Here is a 20,203-nt window from a genome sequence, read left to right as displayed (position 1 = left end):
CACTCTTGGTGTCAGCATTGTCGCATAAAAGATCAAAAATGGTTTTGTAGTACAGATCATCCTTAGCCGTCAGGTGAAGGTTCGCCAACGTGATTGACTCTCAATCCATCTTGGCGACAAGTCACAGCGGAGCAATGAACCGTTTCGACACTCATTACGTATAAACTGGGTGCCCGTTCTCTTTCTACACTCTCCTTTTCTCTTCACCGTCCTTCTGCTTCGTTGTCTTTCCGTTCTTCTCGACACAGTTTGCTGTACGGTATGGTCGTGATCAGCGTGGTCACATCGCACGGTAATATTACGGCTTCGACGTATCCCTTGGGAACGTGAGACACCCCATTTATAAACTATATCTCATGCATCGCGAAATTACCGTCCGACCGCCATCTTTCTGTTCCTCGGCATTTAATATTCCTATAATCTATACGGATACACTATTCTCACCCAGTGTTACTAGATCGGGCACCGGGTGCACCGAGAACTGCTCATTCCACTTTCGTACACTATGCCCGATCACGTATGCGTGAGCTCGTTGAGTTGCGAAGAGTCGAGAAAGGACAAACTGACACTCGCCCTCTTTCTCGATTTCTATGAACTCACGTACACGCGATCGGACATAGTGTGCGAAAGTGGAATGAGGCGTTACTAGTGCTGCACCCGGTGCTCGATCTGGTAACACTTTTTACCGACTGACATTTCTACAGTCAATGCGTATTAATTTTACGTGCACGCTGTAGTACAATTTAATATTATAGTATTTCTACAGTTTTCCATCGACAAATAATTCTCATATACATCGATCGCGTCGTGAACGACCAATCACTTTACCTTATATATTTTTAATATTCGCACTATTTTGGTTTCATCTCAGTTTAACCATGTCAAAAGAGGATAATCAAAATGTTTTATTAACAGTAATTGCGTATTTGTGAGCTTCAAGTAATTGGCCATCGTAATATCGACGTGTATTTATTATTGTTACTATTTCTTGTCGTAAAATGTTAAATAATATAAAAAGAAAATGATTGTTTTCTTGCGTTTAAGATATTCTATACGGGCGCGTCAAAAGACCAAGCGTTTAAACTTTCGCGTTTCTTGGGAACAAATGAGAAAAGCTTCAATGAAACACATAGAACGCTTATGATAATAACTATATGAACTGAGGCATGATTAGAGCGTGTTATGATGATGGACTCTTAGAGATACACCTGACTTTGGATCCATCAAACTCATACAAATTAGATGCAATCATGCATTTAACATAATTAAGAATGTTATAATTATTATTTGCAAAATGGTTGATTTTCATGCTTTAGATATTGGATATATGTGTTGGACTTGAAGAATTCAATGCCAGCCGTCGTATTGAACAAAAAGGATTTTATGTGCTGCTCAAACTGGTAGCAGCACATCAATCTGGGCTTGATATTCGTGAAGATATGATTACCAAACCTTTGGATATCCGTTTACCTGATTTTATTTGGCCAAAATCAGAGGGTGAAGATGATAGGAAGAGTTCTGTTTCGAATAGCTCTGATTCGAATAGCTCTGTAGAAGTTCAATGTCATGCTTCTGAAAGTACTTCGGAAAGTGAAATTGAAGCAGAATCTCCGCGGGAAATTGGTGATAGTACAGATTCACCAACACCAACAAATAGTGTGACACCAGAGATTAATACAGGTTGTGAAATAATATAAGACTCTGTATCTGGGTTTCTGGTTTCTGGTTTGGACTGAGTATCTGTTTTGTGTAGAATTACTTACGATGAAATTGTATTTTTAGCTATAGAAAAAAGAAACATTTTCATGCCTCTGTAGCAGCCTACAGGTCTCGTGTTCTATCAATAAACAACACCTACTATCTTCTAGATCCTTTACTGCGTTTTTTTTTCATTCGTCCTGTTATTACTCCCGTTCGCGCGTGGGTACCATTCAGCCTCGTGTCTCTCGAGCAACTGCTCTCGCTTCACACCACAGTCATCCCAACCAACTCTTCGTCAGTCGTGCCACAATAGTTTAATCTTTGTACTAATGATCTATTATGAAATTTAAATATTGTAGAACGATAATTTCATAAGGATTTGTATCTGGCTTACTCGTATTGGAATTTGTTCCTAAAATACGATCACACGTACTTAATAAGTAATAGTTTAATAAAAAATATCAAAAAAAATAAAATGGTATAACCATCTAGTGGTGAACGTTCAAAACTACTATTAAAACTAATTTTGCTCCCAAGTGTTTGTATATATAATAATAAAAGCAGCTAATAAGGACTAGTAGAGACATCTATGGAAGCAAGGAACTGCTTGTTTGAATTTATACTGTAGGATTGTAGTAATGTTTAAAAACTTTTTATCGTAAAAATACTACTGTAAAAATAAACCTTTAAAATAAATTATTAATACATACGTATATTAATATTATAATGGATTCGTACATAATACAGGTAATTTGTTATAAAATTTAATAATGTAAAGAAAGGATATTCAATTTGAGGTTATATTTTGAATAGGTCCGACGTGCCTGGTTAAATCAGGATGGAGATTCTTTAGCGGTAAATAATAATATCTATTTTTACTAAAATGATAAAAAACACACAAACAGTAAACTGTATAAAATGTTTGCTTTTAAAGGATTTACTGTCTTTGAGACATAGTCGTGTTTCACTTCCTCAAATAGTATCTGAAACTGCAATGACAAAAGTAATGGAACATTTATCCACCCCTCTTGATGACTTGGTATTTTACCATTTAAAGTAACAGAATGATTTTTTACAAGATGTTTTAAATATTATAAATATTATTTAATGTACTATTATGACATTTATGTTTTCAGAACTGTAGTAGCGATGAACAAGGATGATCCATTAACTATGTATAATTATCAGAGTTGTGCAGTACAATCATTAACAAAGATTCTTCAAATACAAAAAGAAGAGAACTGGATGTTACCTGTTATGAATGTAATGTGTTTGGAATTAAGATTATTAGCAGTGTGTACTGAAAATACAAAAAGTAACAAAAGTATGAAACCAGGAGAAATTTTAGAAAAGTGTGCAGATTGTCTAATGGGCTGTTTTCGAGTATGCGCTTGTGATAATCGTAGTTCAGAAGATGACACAAAAAGATGGGGAATGCTAACATTAGTTAATCAGTTATTAAAGATTTACTTTAGAATTAACAAACTACACTTGTGTAGACCATTAATAAGGGCAATAGAGTCATCTCCATACAAAGCACATTTTGCATTAGCACAACAAATTACTTATAAATTCTTTGTGGGTCGTAAAGCAATGTTTGATAGTGATTACAAAGCTGGTAAGTATCATTTATTAGAAGTGATTTTAATAAATTTAATATTCTATATTTCATTCAAAAATTTACTTACTAATTATTGTAATTATTTTTTAGCTGACGAATATTTGACTTATGCATTTGAACATTGTCATAAACAATCAACAAAAAACAAACGATTAATTTTGACATATCTTGTGCCGGTAAAGATGTTACTAGGGTATATGCCAAAACATAGCTTGTTAGAAAAGTATAATTTAATGGAATTTTGGGAGTTAATGGAAGCTGTTAAAAGAGGAGATCTACGTAATCTTGAAAAAGTGATGGAGAAACATGAATCATTTTTTATAGGAGCCGGAATATACTTAATCGTGGAAAAATTGAAAATAATAGCCTACAGAAATTTATTTAAGAAAGTATATTTAGTGTTAAATATACATCAGATTCCTGTTCAAAGTTTGCTATTGGCTCTGCAGATGCATGGAATCGATGATGTTGATATGGATGAAGTAGAGTGCATTGTTGCAAATTTAATATATGAAGGAAAAATTAAAGGTTACATATCACATCAACATAAGAAGCTGGTCATCTCCAAACAAATTCCCTTTCCTCGACTTTCAACAATACCCTAATCATTATTCAGTTACCTATCTACATTTCTAATAAATATCTTAAAGTACAATAAAATTGTTATTTTTTAAAACTTTAATACAAAAAACTTACTATTATTAACATATAAGTGTACATAAATACATGTATATGTATAAATAAAAATTGATGTAAGGAATTCTTTTTTTTTAATTGCATTAAAACCTTTTCTGTATAAACGTTAAGTAAACTCAATATACTAATATTTCTTTATTGCGAAAATTAATTTTATTTGAATGCAAGTTTGATTGCGCTACGCGCATGAAGTCCAGTTTGCATGATTATCATTGGGTTAGGTCTGGAAGGAGGTGGAACGTAAGACTGCAAGACGACAATCGAGTGTGACGAGCGGCAGAACTGTTTCGTACTGGTGATTAATAATTTTCTGTCACTGTAGTCATATATTCGAACTGTTTTGTGAAGAAATACGATCGTGAAGTTCTGTTGGTGCACTCAGCGATAAAAATTCATCTATAAAATGCTAAGTAAAATTGTTAATATGACATACTATCGATTCACAGCGTGATTGGTTAAGCTACAGTTCAATGCAAGTATGGCCGCCCTGCCATCACCCACGCAGGTATATCGTAATTTTTATAATACTATCGTGATATAATATTCGATATGTCGTGCTTGTTCTTAGACAAATCTTTTTAAAAATTATTTTTATTTCGTGTAAAAATAATGCTATTTTTACAATGCATATTCTCAATGTTCTTATACTTGTGTCGATTGCTTTAACTTCTTTGACAGCACAAATGATCTTTCGGTATATTTACAATAAATATATTATTTTTCATGCATTTCTCCATAGATTTATATCACAGTAATTATAGAAAATATGCTGTAAAACATATTAGTTCGATATTAAAACATCTATCTATACATTCATAAATGTCAGTTATGAGAGGCCGCACATTTCCGGCAGTTAAAATTTATATCTACTAATATCTGGTAGTATATGGTAGTTTATAATGCAATATAAATAATTGTAGCAAATTTGTTTTTACAGGTGGCTGGAAGCCATACTGTTATATATGAAGCCTATTATAATCAGGTAATATCTTAATAGAAAAATGACTTATTTTAACAAATTTAGATGGCTGCAAATTATATATTAAGATAATATAATAGAAGAATAATCTATTGAATAATATTTAAAGGTTGATCCAAATGGGTATGGACGAATCGGTGCAATGGAAGCTGCGAGATTTCTTAAGAGATCCCAGCTGAGTGATGTACTCTTAAGTCAAATATGGGATATGGCAGATCCACAATCACGAGGATCCTTAGATAAATCTGGTCTTTTTGTTGCTTTGAAACTATGTGCATTGGCACAAGCAGGAAGAGATCTTAGTATGTCAAATTTAAGTATGGAATTGCCTCCTCCAAAGATGGTAAGGTGTTTTGCCATCCAATGCAGAGAATAAATTTGTATTATTATTCTTATTGATTATTATTATATACTTTTAGGGTGATATCCCTATAATATCTCAGAAAAATGTAGTTAATAGTTTACCAGTAATAACATCTGTCAATAATGGAGATTGGTCTATTAAACCTTCGGAGAGAGCAAAATATGATCAACTTTTTGATAGTTTGCAACCTACAAATGGATACATACCAGGGAATAAAGTTAAAGGTGTTCTTATGGATAGCAAACTTCCTTTTGATACCCTTGGAACGATTTGGGACCTTGCAGATATGGATAAGGATGGTATGCTGGATAGACATGAATTTGTTGTTGTAAGTACTTAACTATATATGTACACAATTTTTAACAATATAACAACAGTAAGTTCTTAACTTATATGGTTAACGTACTTCTGAGTTTACCACATAGTTTGAATTGCATAATTATGATGTATCGTAGGGAAAAAGAAAGATTAGTTGTGGACAGTGTCGAGCAATTTTTGTTTACAAAGATCATCGCCTTAATTGAAAATCTTAGATTTTCATGAATCTTAACATTTGAAAAAAACATTGAAAAATCTATCAGATATGTTTCTTTTATTGGCTATTATTCATATTCAAGGAGTAGAAAGTACCTTCAAAGTTGTGAATAAAATATCTATTTAGTTCAGTTTCTTGAAAAATAATGAAGATAAAACGAATATTGAATATGAAGCTTGTTATGAATTTCTCATATTCAACAATTTTGTTATCTCCATTCATTTTCAAAAAATTTAGCTAAATAGATATGTTATCAAGTGTATATGAATATCAGCTGATATAAAAAGTATGTGATTAATATTTTTCAATGCTCTATTTGGCTAACTGGTTTTATTAAAATCTGTGATTTTATTTGGAGATAAAATTTGGGTGATATTCTATGTTAATTGTTGGTTTCTAACTAGAACATCTGAAGCAATATGACTAAATAATAATTTCTGCCAGAACTGATCTTTTTTTCTCCACACATTTGGTGTACAGTTTTTGATATAAAGGTTAATTAAAGTTAAATGGATCTAAAGTACTCTCATGTGAAAAGAAAAATTAAGAGAAAGGAAACATTATATCATATGTAAATATATAGATACATATAAAATATGTATATCCAGGAAAAAATCCTAGTCATACTAATGTCACATTAATAGAAATGCATGATCACCGCTAGCGAAAAAGATTAAGCACACGATTATAGTGGAGCGACGATGCTAGAGGTAAATAGAGAGAAGAGCTGTGAGGCTAGCAAAAAAACATTTTTGTTTCTAGTCTCACCGCTATTATAAACTACCTTTCTTGCCACTCAACTATAAACACATCCATAACAGTACATTTGTTTGATATTATCATGACGCTCGTTCTTCACCGCTCCACTATAATTATACCCTAAAATGGAAAATAGACTATCTTCAAGAGAAGAATGTCAGTTACTTAAGTGAATTGTCAAGTATTTTTATCTTTTCTATAAAACTGGAAAACAGTAGTTTCATGCACAATTCTTAAGTAGTGTGACGAGGTTTTATCCTTCAAATGGACAAGAACATAAGTGAGTGGCTTAATGCGAATCTATAAATGTTCATAATTTGAGGACCTACTGTATAATGTATTTCTTCTTTACTTCTTTATATCACAATTTTACACATGTATTAAATTGTTTGTTATGCAGGCAATGCATCTAGTATATAAAGCTTTAGAGAAATATGCGATACCAAGTGTACTTCCACCAGAATTAATGCCACCTGGTAAAAGAAAAGACATTACCATACCAGTATCGAAATCTCCTGCACCTATAGGAATGACAACAGTTCCACCACCTATACCACCTTTACCTAACGTGTCCACTGTGAAGAGTATGGCTGGTCTGGACATATCAAAGGTATTTTGGATCTAGTGAAAATTATAAACATTATCATTTTTATGAAGCACGTATTAAACACAGAAATGTATGAGACAGATGAACGTGCAGTGGGTAGTTTCTTCCGAAGAACAAATAGCGGCGGATAAATTGTTTTTGCAAGCTGATCTAGACATGGATGGATATGTCTCAGGTATTGAAATCAAAGATGTCTTCCTTCAAAGTGGACTTCCACAGATTGTATTGGCTGATATATGGTAAATATTTTTGCACATATGCTTTTGTTTATCAATCATATATCAATAAAAAATAAATAATATTTGATATACCAGGGGTCTTTGTGACACATGTCAAAGTGGAAAGTTAAATAAAGAACAGTTTGCTTTAGCTATGTGGCTTATTAAGCAGAAGCTTAGAGGTGTTGATCCGCCTGCAAGTTTGACTCCTGACATGATACCACCTTCTATGCGAAAACCATCTGATACTGTTGTGGTAAGTAATTATTAAACGAATTTTTATTCATTATATGATGAACGTATAAAGTATTGTGCATGTATAATATATCATATAATTAATGAATTGTGAAGCGTTTACGACCTTGAAATGCTCTCCAAAATACAATTAGAAATACAATGATTATTACAATTCCACCAATCATAACTACACTATAATTTACTTGCAATTCTGTTTCTCCTACTACATTTAATTTTATTACTCCCGCAATTACATCTTTTTGCCAACAGCTATAAATAAATGAATTATCTGTAAAAAGAATAATTTTTTAATTTATTTGTGAAGAATTATTTACCTGTAGATGTTTGTATCTTCAAATTTTAATGATTTAAAGATTATGTGCATTTGTAGATTGATATAAATTCTTCCCCGAGATTGGTCTTTAATAATTGTAGGATTTAATATTTTATTACCCATCTTCCAAGTAATTGGTACATCTGTATTTAAATTCCTGAAAAAAATATGAAAATATGAAAAAATTAGCTTAATATAAAAATCTGTAGTTTATTATTTTACCCTGGACATTTAAGCGTTGCTTTTTTTTTATATTTTTCAAAAATTATTGTGCGTGTAACTGGTGGCAAGGGAATGGGTATACCCTGAACCATGGAATATATACCAGCACTATTATTGGCACTTTCAAGTACATTTCCTTGTTTATCCCGTGTTTCAAATATTATATTTTTTATACATTTTATCTAAAATAAAATAATTTAAATTTATTTTACGTTCATATTTACGCTGCATTGCTAAACTTTGAAAAAAGTGTTCTTAAAATTTAAAAACACCTTGCAATATTTGACCATCATTTCCGTTTTTCTATTTTTAACATTGGAAATATTCAGAATTTCTTTTGGTAAATACACACTTCTACATGGTAATTTATTTCTAAATACATTTAAAGCTATTCTTATTTTATTAACAACACTTTCATCTAAACTTGGGCTCAAAGTAGTTCCAGTCTCTTCTATTGTTGTATTCTGTTCATTCAATGTAACTTAATATTGTTATATATCATTAGTGTCAATTTTGTAAATATTTTAATACAGATGATGTATCATTTAAAAAAACATGTACCTTGACTTTTATAATCTTGTAGATCTTGGCTCTTCATTATTTCTTTTTTTTGATTGATAAGATTTTCTTGAAAAGAAATAGTACAATATCCATAACGATATTTTTTGCCAACTATATTACACATGGAACATGAAGACCATTTAGTCCATGTTGTGTAAATGATTAAATTATATTTTGGTATAATTTGCTTTGATGTTGCATGAGGCATAAGGGGTGCTTCTGCAGGGTGTACAACTTTTATTCCTTGTGAATCAGTATCGATTGATACATAATAAAATGTTGATGCTGTATCTCCCAATTTACACCAGTATAGACCCTCTTGTTCAGTCTGTTCACAATTTTATATTATTGCAATAGATACATTTTTTTATGTTTATTCATTTAAAAACTTTTATACTTTAATGTTAGATATCAATAATCTCCTGTCATTAGGTGAAATTAAAATGTTGTCTGATTCTTCTAAAAGTTTGTTAGTTTCATTATTTGGTATCATCAAACTGTTCCTATTGAAGTACCATTCTATATTGTCAATTGTATGTACTTCTATTGGAGAGATGCATATTTGACAGTTTAATCTAAAATTGGTAGTTTAATAATATAGTATTATATGGTTATAGTACAGAGTAAAATTTTCATCATCATACTTGGCTAATGTTCCTTCTAGAGCTATGAGAGCAATTGGATGTATCATTTTTTCTGATCCAATTTCATTATATGTTTGTTTTAAACATTCGTAATATTCCTGCCATAACTGTTCATGCATTTGTTTAAGTGTTTCATTTGCTCTTGGGTATTCAAATTCATTGATATCAACAAGAAACTCACTTCCTTGATATAAATTAAATTTTATCAAATTATCTGTTTACTGTGAAAAGATGTGCATGTGGATCTCTTTTATCACGGTTTTTTTAACATGTTTTATTTACTTTTGTATGTTTCATTTACTAAAAAACATACACTTTTATCTATACATTTTCTTTATTTTACACTGTTCATTTTATGCATGTTTGTTTTCACTGCATGCTTCACAGTGAAAAGAGACCCAGACTTAGTATTATGTTAGAATATTGAGTTTACCTTGATGTTTATTAAACATTTTGCTTATTTTTTTACGAAATTCATCATACTTCTTTATTAAATTTATACCTAATGCAAAATTTAATGCTACACTAATTACGAAATATAAAGATAAAATCAGCTTTAACTGCATAGTATATATAAATTACTGTTAACTTGCTTCATAAAATTATAACATCATGAAGTTTGAAATATAATTTTAAGCTTTTCATCTTTTCTGTTTTTTTGATTTTGTTTTTGTTAAAAACAAATTCTGTAGATTCAAGTGAAGCAAACATGTCAGTAAATAATAAATACAATTTAAATGAAATGTTAAATCTATGTTCTTTGTCTGAAGAGAAAAATAATAATTTGAACACCCAAGATTTTATAAAGATTTTACCTGTTGTAATAAATTATGACTTTCCAACAGCTGCTTTCAAAAGAGAAAAAGCAAAGAATGTCACATACATTAAAAAATTGCAAAACGAAGCAAAGATAGCAAGATTGAAAGTATTATATGATACAGACGATTCTGGAAAAATTAAGCCTAAAACTCGGCGTCAATATATAAAAGAATTTATATTAAATACCCTAAATGATAATGCCTTTATTGCTATAGATTAAAATACTATTGAAAGCATGAAACAGTATATAAAATCTATTTAATTATAATTTTATATATAATATTTAATTGCTTGTTTTTGAATTTCAATACCATTTCATTCTGTGGAAATGAATTATGTAAAATAAAATTAAGATACATTGTATTTCTAAATTACAAGTATTGCATGAAAACAAAGATAAACTGTACCTTCGTTTTAGTAATAAACGTCTTATATAATTATCTAACTTGTCATTCTTGAATTATTTTATGTATAGTAGTGTACAATTTTTTCTATATGAAACTTACTTTTGTGTTTAGGAAAACAACAATATATCTGGTTATTCAAATCCGGAATTAGATATGATAAGTAAAGATATAGCAGAACTTGTGAGAGAAAGGCAGAGTATGGAACAAGATATAGCACAAAAAGAAGCAGATATCAAGATAAAACGAGGTGAAATTAAGAGCCTGCAGAGTGAATTAGATACACTTGCTGCTACTTTAAAACAACTCGAAAATCAGAAGGGCGAAGCGCAAAAGCGACTAAATGACTTGAAGGCTCAGGTAAAACAAATCCTAATCACTTATAGTTAAGTAATCTGCTTGCTAAATGTGCAGCTTTGCTTTTGTGTAAATATAAAAACATGTATATTTATGATTTTTATATAGTGCTTTCATTAAGATACAAAAATTAGAAATTATCATTATTCATAAACCAAAGAAAATAATATAACATTTTATAATATTCTATTATTGTATTGTAGAATATTTATGATCTATCTTATTAAGTATGACATGCAATAATTGATAATTAGTAATAGATACAAGGAACTATGATAGACCTTTTTTACGTTACTTTTTCTTTAGAAAATAACATTAGTAATGAAAATATTAGTCTACACTGTTCACAGGACACAATTAACATTTATACTTCTGTTTCTTAAATGTACCTTACATACTTCCTGTACTGCTATGATATTAAAATAAAAGTGTTCATTTGAGAAAAAAAACGATTTTAAAATAAATTTGACAAACTAAGAAGAATATTTTTTATTTACTAATATAAAATTTTAAATACAACTATGAAGAAAATTTATGTTATATTTCTTTGTATATTACTTAATATGTTTATTTTATATGATGTTTATCTCATGATAGCTTGTTTAATATTATAATATATTATATAAATAAGTAGTTTATCTTTTTTATGAGAGCACTATAATGAGTTAATTTAATTAAATAATTCTGACATCTACTTAATCAATATAAAATATGTACAAATATATATGTAACATTTCGTTTTTTTTAATCGTTCCACAGACACTTTTTCCCTTAAATGTGAATGAGTGCGTGTACACATGTGCATGCATATGTCATTTTATTGCATGCAAGAGAACTCTATTTTGATTAGAAGTGTGTGAGAATCTGAAAATGTCAGGTCGAGTCGGAACGGGAATTTTTTGGGATTCCCGAAAAGATCAGGATTTCCGGGAGAATCAGGATCTTCGACATTGTTCAAGATTTTGGTTTAGTAACTAAACGTCACTAAACGGGATTGACTTTTTTGCTGCTTCAGGTAAACTGTACCTGACTTTTCCAAAAATTTCGATTCTTTCGCGAATCTCGATTTTTTCGATTCTCTTGGGTGTCCCGAAAACTACGGGAACTCGACTGAACCCAGTACAATCTTTTCTCATCTCGTCCCGATTATCAGGTTCTCGCAAATCTCTAATTCTGATACAATTAAATCATTTAAATAACTTTAGCTATTTATTACCAATGCCTAACATTTACTTAGAACGTGATACAAATCTCCCGGCACATGAAATTTCAAACAAAATTAACTTAACTTTATATTCATAAAAATGGACTAGTTTTAATGGCATTCAGAATTTTGTATTGTTTTATTAAGTATTTAATTCATAGAGAATTTTAAATTATCTTAATAATAATAATGTAATGCACTAATGAATTGAACTTTTTATATCATGTAGTGTGTTATAAACAGGAAAGGGAAACTGTATGTATATTATCTGGTGCTATATGTATGTATACGTATTTGTTCATGATTATCCCTCATAAATTTTACTTCCCAGAACTTGGAGACTTATGAATTTATTTATTACTTTATTTTATATTATATTTAGATTTTTCATTATGATTTAGTTTTATTATGTTTGGCTTGTAGAAGGCTGAAGTAGATAAAGATTTGAGTGAGGTCGAGCAGAAGATTCTTGAGGAACAAAAAAAGGTACATACAATATTTGTATTTTTTATGAAGGGCACATATGGTGGTAATGTACAGGTTTTATTTCTCGTTTTTATGTAATAAAAAGTACAATTATTTAAGATTTATGCAAAAACATTCTAATTCCCTATGACCACAGAACAAGGTACAAGATGAAGACAACTTGCAAAATAAAAATGTAAGGATACAAAGACACCCAGAAATTCGTTTTGATTTTTGATTTTTGTTTTTTAAACATATAAAAGAAATAAAATTGTCATGAAAATCGAGTACCATTTCAGCTATATTAATGTGTTTATATTATAGATTTTCGAGTAAATAGTTCATTATCAATACACTACATGTTATTCAATAAAAAGCTTCATTTGTGTCTATTACACTTGTATAGATGATGCTAGTGCTTTGTTGCAATGCATGCTAAAATAATTGTAGAATAGATTGTCATCAAAGAAACTACATCTGCTTGTTAATTTTTACATAAGGTCCCACTTTAGTGAAAGTATTGAATTAAAATTATATTTCAATTTAATAAAATTATTCTGTATCTTGTTTCATTTATTATTATTTAATATTTTATTTTCACGAAATATTGATATATATATATTATAAAGTTAATTATATTTAAAACTAGTAAAACTATTATTTAAGTTAGATTTGGGTCTTAAGTTTGTACAGCTGCGTATTATATTTTTTTTAATAGTTTACATAAAGAGTGATACTTTAATAATCATATACAATATGTTTGTTCATCGTAATGGTTGCTACAATTTTTTCGGCATTTACTCTATTCCGATATTCAGAATAAAACCTGTTCAGTATTTCTATGACAATAAATTGTAATAATAAAAATTTCCAACTAATTTTTTATTTAATAAAAAAATTGAGGTCATCTTGACATTTTAAATAACATAATACATTTTTGATTTCGTAGCATTGCAGCTAATGACGAATCGAATTCAACGACCTACTACTATACAATATTTTTTAGATAATTGATAATATTGTCATGAAAGTACTAAATAACTTTTGGCAACCGTTACGACGTACACTCGTATACTAAATCTGATAATGCAAATATAACATTTTCATTTTTTATTAACAGTGTGCTTAATGTATTTATGAATAGAAATTATACTATTATTTTTCAATTTACATATCATTTATAGGAAAATGTTTGTGTATTTAAATAACATCAATTATGGCAAATACTTCATGATAAATAATGTTTTGCGATTGTTAATGATAGGTTGACAAATTGCGTCAACAAGCAGAGGAGCAAGAATCAGTGTTGCGCACTCAAGAAGAAGAACTGAATTTCAAACGCCAAGAACTAGAAGGCTTGCGACAAGAGGAACAACAGTTAGAACAGCAACAAAACAAAAGCAGGGACCAACTAAACGAACTCACTAAAAATTTGCAGGATACTCAGTTGCAAATTTGTCAAGCAAAAGCAAAAATCACTCATTTGCAAGAACAGCAACGTCAGATGAGTGATGCAATTGCACTTTATGACTCTGCACTTGCTGCAGGGGATGCCACTCTTGTACCTGATACTAGTCTGCAATTTAATCCTGAAATTGAAGATTTAGAGTGCGTAACAAACATAAAATTGCTTATCTATTGTAAGAATTTATTTTTATTATATTTAAATTAATGTAGGTATGAAACAACCCCAAGCAACGTGGATAACACAAAAGAACAGAGAGCAGATTCATTCTCTAATGCAAACGGAACAGCAACACTAGACGGATTTGAGGAAGATCCTTTTGCTTCAAATAAAGCTCAAGAAGCATTTAGCGCATCAACACCAGATCCATTTGGAAGTGCATTTCCATCTCAACCTGCGTCTGTAAGTTTTTCTTTTCCAATTTAAGCCATTATTTTATTATAAATCTGGAATCATAATCTTGAATATAATAATATGATTTTGTTTATCATTTCAGGGTGGATTCACATCAGATCCATTTAGTGCATTTAATAATAGTAATGTTACAAAGCAGGATCCTTTTGATCCATTCGGGGATGGAAAAAAGCCTGAAATTAAATCTACAACTGCAACAACAGTAAGTTTCTAAAAGTATGAGGATATTAGTGATTAAATTTCATTACAGGATGTAAATATTATTTAATTTCTTGATTTTTTTCTTTAGGCAACAAAAGATCCATTTGGGGATGATCCATTTGCGAATCTTCACGCTCCACCTCGTCCAGAAAGTCCTAGTCCTGCTCTTCCTCCTAAAAAAGCAAAGCAACCACCACCACGCCCAGCACCTCCGCGACCTTCTCAAGGACCTACTGGTCCTTTAAGAGCAGCACCAGCACCTCCTACTCCTTCTCCTACTCCAGATCCTTTTGCAAATTCTAATTCCGATCCTTTTTCTGCTCAACAAGGAATTAATGATAATAATAACAGTGGTTTCACTTCATCTACTGGATTCGCTGATTTTGCAAATTTTGACTCCAAGGTATGTGTATCTTAGTTTTTAGTTAATTTATGAAACTTTTAAAACATCTGCTTTTATTTTATTAGTAAGTAGAATAAATATTCGTTTGATATTACTAATTATAATGCATAATTATTTACTAGCGTAAACAGTTATCTTTCTTTTTTTAAATATTCTTACATATAATCCTGGGCATATTCCAACCCTCCCTAGTTTTATCAATTTTCATTGCCGTTATTATTTTATATATTTCAAATACGGCTAATGGGAATGAAGTATACTGGTATGACTGAAATATAATTTTAAATATGATACTACTAATTTAAATACTAATGTGATTAGATATATTGAAATCTGAAAAGTATAGTATAATATTATTAAATGTCATTCCAATATATTACACTGTAATTTTGTAAAATACATTTATACAAAAAAAGGATTAATTATATTTTTTGTTTTATATTTAGGTAGAAGCTGCACAATTTTCAGTTTATTCATTGACCTGGCTCCTGGAGCATGCTGTCTACAAATTAATTTGTTCTCTTTGTTACAGTATTATATTTTTATTTTTGATAATGCATGGCAATTTTTGATTATTTAATTATTCATATTTAAATGTTAGAGTTGTATCGATCGGTCCATATAATATGTTAGAGTTGTACCGATCGAATGTTGCATTGTTTTGTAATAGTTTACTATACAGGGTGTTCGGTGAACCCTAGGAAAAATTTTAATGGGAGATTCTAGAGGCCAAAATAAGACGAAAATCAAGAATACTAATTTGTTGATGGAGGCTTCGTTAAAAAGTTATTAACGTTTAAAGTTTCGCCTATAGAACGGCAATTTGCGAACAGTTGCGTTCGCATGATAACGGTTCTCACTCAGAAAACTGTAAGGCTGTCGATACGTCAGTAAGTAGAGTTTCTCATGCTGAGTGAGAACCACTATCATGCGCACGCAGCTGTTCGCAGATTGTCGTTCTACAGGCGCAACTTTAAACGTTAATAACTTTTTAATGAAGCCTCAATCAACAAATTGGTACTCTTGATTTTCGTTTTATTTTGGCCTCTAGAATCTTCCATTAAAATTTTTCCCAGAGATGACCAAACACTCTGTATATGAGAACTACATGCAATCGATGTAAATTAACTCAAACATTTTAAATTATTTACAACTCGATACTTTATAACATTTTGACAGCAGCCATGTATGGTCCAGCAGTCTGATAATAACCAGCGTTTTTCGTGCTATTGTTTCTACCATTTCAGTAAACGAAAATTTACCAGTGAAAAAAAACCTGCTTCAGCCGGAACCAACACTGAATCGAACGACACCACCCAGACCAACGAGCAGAGCACACACGATATCGATGGTAACTCCAAAGCTGCCGGACTTCACGGAAGATCCCTTTAGGGATTATCGATACGCAGATCCTTTTAACATAGCAGATCCCTTCGCCGATGATGCAGAAGACTTCAACGCGAACAAGAATAACGAAATGGGTAAGGTGGATCCATTTAGTTATGGAACGTCTTCGACACTTTCTCGCAAGAACTCTTTCACAAAAGGCTTTGACACTGACTTCTCCAACACTTTTCCTCTTGCTAAGAATAAAATTGAAAAGGACAATGCTAAATTCGATGCTGACTTCGTGAAAGCGTTCTCAGATGACAACAGAAATATAAAGGCTATCGAATCTGATGCTTTTCCTAATACTAAGACAAAGACAGTCGATATAGATGAAGCATTTTCAACAAAAAGTGAAAAGTCTGCTCGAAGACAGGTACAAGACTTATCGCAAAACAAATCTAAAAGTAGTTTCAATGATAAAAAGTCGAAAACCGATCTCGGCAAAAGTTGGAATGGCAACAATGCACCTTTAGCGCTAACTGAAGAGGAACAAGTTGTCTGGGCGTCTCAGCAAAGCTTGAAGTCTGAGGAAGAAAGACGTAGACGCAAACAACAGGAAGAAGTAGAATTAGCTCTCGCGCTTGAATTGAGTAAACAAGAAAAATCCGGCAAATTGTAGAATCCTGATCTGCGGAACGCTTTCATTTTGATTCGTTCAGTTTGAATAGCATATTTTCGGGCACAACGACTTCACGAATCTTGATACGAAATCAGGACTGGAAGGTATATGATATGTTAACTTCATACAATCGTAATAATTATCGAGATTTCGAGATTCGCACTAATTAAGGCTATAAAGAATATCTGCGAGAACTGCAATGACATATAATGCTTACTTTTAATACTATTTAGCATATCATAACTGCTGTGAAATGACTACAGAAAATATATAAATGGAATTAGTAAAGCATGCGAATATTTAAATGTCCATAGAGGCATATATTATAATCATAAAAAATCGGCAAAGCATTTTTCACCATGAGTAATCGGTTCTCGATATATGGCCTTTTCGTTCTTCACTTCGCGTTCGATGCATTCAATCACATTCAAGCAACCAAAATGTTACTGCATTGATATCATTTGAATGTAAAAATTTGTATTAAATCGCGCGCCCTTTTCGACACTCTGGTTTACTGCAGAGATCGATGAATTTTTGTAAAAAGTAAAAAGAACAAAAACATATTCATTATTGCCTTGCAATATCGAATTCTAAAATAACAACACTTAATATACACATAGCTGGTTGTACACTATCGCTAAACGTAAATTAGCAATGTATAAAGGCAAAATGTAATGGCAGATTCATTGGATTGACAATAAAATGTTGTGTACACGAATTTCGTGAGTTCAAAGCAAGGGGAATAGTAAATAAATGGTAAAAATCCATAAAACGGAAAAAACTTAACAACGTCGTTATTGTAAAACGCATTCTGGATGTACATTCGCAAATAGCAGCGGAGCAACGTTTCTGTTTGTTGTTTAATATGCATCGTAACGACGCCCCGTATATCTTATTGTCTGAACTCGACATGTCTTCACCAGTATTCATCATGTTCATGAAGATACAAAAAACCTTCGACTATATAAATGTTAATAAGTAGAACTACGTATTAAAACGTAGGATATGAAGTTTACTGAATTCATCGTCACGCGCTAGTATGCTTTTGATCACATTGTGTATAAGAAAAATTTCAATTATATAAGTTTTTGTCACAAGATGCGAAACGTGCGTTCTCTTAAAGATATTATACGGAAAGTAGAAAAAAATGTTTATTTTTTATTAAATCAGGACTTAATGAGAAGATGAATGAAAAGGAAAAAAGAGGCACGAGTAACAAACGACCGTATCGATACATTAACAGTAAGCAAACCGTTCCAAATAATGTTTGTGTGAATGTCGTATAATTCAGCCTTCGGTCTTAGTACGTCCCAAAGAATAAGGTGTTCAAATAAAGCGTAGCTCCGTGTTTGTCCTAAGATCTTGTGTCACATGGAATCTTTGAAATCAAACACAAAGGGCCGCGTCTATTTTTACTTTACCATTATATCTTGTAACTTCACAACGACAATGTATTACGCATGTTGTATATATTACTATCTGTATTATTTTATCGTGATTATTATAATTGTGTTATTATTGTTATATCTCGATTAATATTATTAATATTATTGATACTTTAGCGTCAATGTAAGCACACATGCTGTCAATATCATTTACCAGTGGATAAAAATAAGCGTTCTGTAGAATCGTATTATGTATTTTTATTTTCTCTTTTTTGCAAATACGGTTTTATTATTAATTTGACTGTATTCGAGAACTGCGTGTGTGCATTCTAATCGCAGATATATGAACACATGCGCGGATATCGAAGATGTGTGCCAGATAATGATGATGAGAATAAATGAAATGACGATGTCATGCTTATTTCGAATATTTTAAGAAGGCCTTTTTTGTTTAAAAAGTTGAAATTAGTTTTTCGTTCTATCGAGCGTTATATTCGTCAGAAGTTTATTATAGATTAATTTTCGAAATTAAATGTGAAATTTCTATTATTTGGCAGTATTCTATTTATTTTTAAAAGTAGAATATTTTATAAAATAATCAAACTTTAATGAAAAACATATTTCAACGTTCCGAATTTCTTGAATTTATAGGACAAATAGCTCTATATGCAATTTATAATTGTACCTATAAAACCAATTTGGAAATTAGTAGTATAGATTCCGCAGATAACATTCATTTGACAGTTATAATTGGAAGCTTGAAGAAAATTTGATTTATCTGTATTTCTATTATAATGATACTTTCGCGTTTGGTAAATTTTTGTATGCAATATATTTACGGCGTTAATGTGCAGGAACCGATAATATTATAATCGTGAGAAAGCATGTAAGTACACAAAGGAAACCGAAGTATATACGCAAATACCGATTAGCATGTTTAGAAAGCGTTACAAAATACGATTGCGACATGTTTAGACTTTATATAAGTAGAAAATGCTGTACTCTTTTTTTTTTTTTTTTTTTTTTTTTATTTTATTTTATTTTATTTTATTTTATTTTATTTTATTTTATTTTATTTTATTTTATTTTATTTTATTTTATTTTATTTTATTTTATTTTATTTTATTTTATTTTTGTTTCTGTTAATACTTAAAGGACGACGAGTGTATATGAATTCTTTCATTTTATAATAATCAATAGTTTATTCTAGCGACTAAAGATGTTTGTGAATTAGTGATAGTTTGTATTCAAAAATTTGAAGAAGATACAGAATTTGTGTTACTTTGACATCTTGAACTTCATAAATTTAATTTGACTTTTATGAATATGATTTTATCGTACTAATATTAAAATTTACTTGTATTCGGATTTATTCTCAAATTATTAATAAAAGCGGGGGAAAAATCTCGTCCGTTAAGTTTTAACAATGCGTAGTGAAATTTATATTAGATAATCCAAATGCGGTGATACTGATATCATTATTGATAATAGGAACTTTGATAACACCATTGTTACCAATGTACAGGTGTGTAAAATGGACAAAAAATATCACTCAGGAGTTTTCTTTCCTACGCACTATTCGATGTTTTTATTTATTCGA

At 30.5% G+C, this 20,203-nt stretch overlaps 3 protein-coding genes and 1 long non-coding RNA gene across 10 annotated transcripts; 3 read left to right on the top strand and 1 right to left on the bottom strand.

Annotated features, from left to right (window-relative positions):
• The first annotated feature begins 285 nt into the window (after positions 1-285).
• Positions 286-2,103, top strand: LOC143351464 (uncharacterized). The gene is made up of 2 exons (XR_013081752.1): positions 286-292; positions 1,317-2,103. It is a non-coding gene; the product is annotated as an uncharacterized LOC143351464 (long non-coding RNA).
• Positions 2,104-2,303: 200 nt separating this feature from the next.
• Pcid2 (PCI domain-containing protein 2) lies at positions 2,304-4,073 on the top strand. Of its 3 annotated transcripts, XM_076776022.1 has the most exons (5): positions 2,304-2,448; positions 2,515-2,556; positions 2,636-2,757; positions 2,838-3,319; positions 3,413-4,073. In XM_076776022.1, the coding sequence occupies exons 1-5, from the start codon at positions 2,428-2,430 to the stop codon at positions 3,925-3,927; spliced, it is 1,182 nt and encodes a 393-aa protein (XP_076632137.1). In that variant the 5' UTR covers positions 2,304-2,427; the 3' UTR covers positions 3,928-4,073. The 3 variants fall into 3 exon arrangements, with proteins under 3 accessions (XP_076632137.1, XP_076632219.1, XP_076632298.1); XM_076776104.1 differs by lacking the exon at positions 2,636-2,757 and having other exon boundaries at positions 2,353-2,448; XM_076776183.1 differs by lacking the exon at positions 2,304-2,448 and having other exon boundaries at positions 2,531-2,556; positions 2,636-2,740.
• A 175-nt stretch (positions 4,074-4,248) lies between these two features.
• On the top strand, positions 4,249-18,846 carry Eps-15 (Epidermal growth factor receptor pathway substrate 15). 5 transcript variants are annotated; one of them, XM_076784398.1, is made up of 15 exons: positions 4,249-4,523; positions 4,956-5,000; positions 5,107-5,340; positions 5,417-5,689; positions 7,056-7,265; positions 7,344-7,501; positions 7,577-7,736; positions 10,816-11,061; positions 12,686-12,748; positions 12,885-12,923; positions 13,992-14,335; positions 14,405-14,594; positions 14,689-14,808; positions 14,896-15,210; positions 16,496-18,846. In XM_076784398.1, the coding sequence occupies exons 1-15, from the start codon at positions 4,497-4,499 to the stop codon at positions 17,216-17,218; spliced, it is 3,147 nt and encodes a 1,048-aa protein (XP_076640513.1). In that variant the 5' UTR covers positions 4,249-4,496; the 3' UTR covers positions 17,219-18,846. The 5 variants fall into 5 exon arrangements, with proteins under 5 accessions (XP_076640513.1, XP_076640549.1, XP_076640539.1 ...); XM_076784434.1 differs by having other exon boundaries at positions 16,458-16,590; XM_076784424.1 differs by lacking the exon at positions 16,496-18,846 and adding an exon at positions 15,657-16,072.
• On the bottom strand, positions 7,788-9,930 carry LOC143342686 (uncharacterized). Its single transcript, XM_076766812.1, has 8 exons — positions 9,912-9,930; positions 9,479-9,662; positions 9,232-9,409; positions 8,835-9,162; positions 8,546-8,607; positions 8,274-8,455; positions 8,053-8,208; positions 7,788-7,987 (listed from the first exon to the last, which is right to left on the bottom strand). Exons 1-8 carry the CDS (start codon positions 9,928-9,930, stop codon positions 7,816-7,818), a joined length of 1,281 nt encoding a protein of 426 aa, XP_076622927.1. The 3' UTR covers positions 7,788-7,815.
• Positions 18,847-20,203: the final 1,357 nt, after the last annotated feature.

Source organism: Colletes latitarsis, chromosome 1 (genome assembly GCF_051014445.1).
Source record: "Colletes latitarsis isolate SP2378_abdomen chromosome 1, iyColLati1, whole genome shotgun sequence".
In the NCBI taxonomy this organism is placed as follows: Eukaryota; Metazoa; Arthropoda; class Insecta; order Hymenoptera; family Colletidae; genus Colletes; species Colletes latitarsis.
This window is presented reverse-complemented; position numbering and strand designations above follow the sequence as displayed.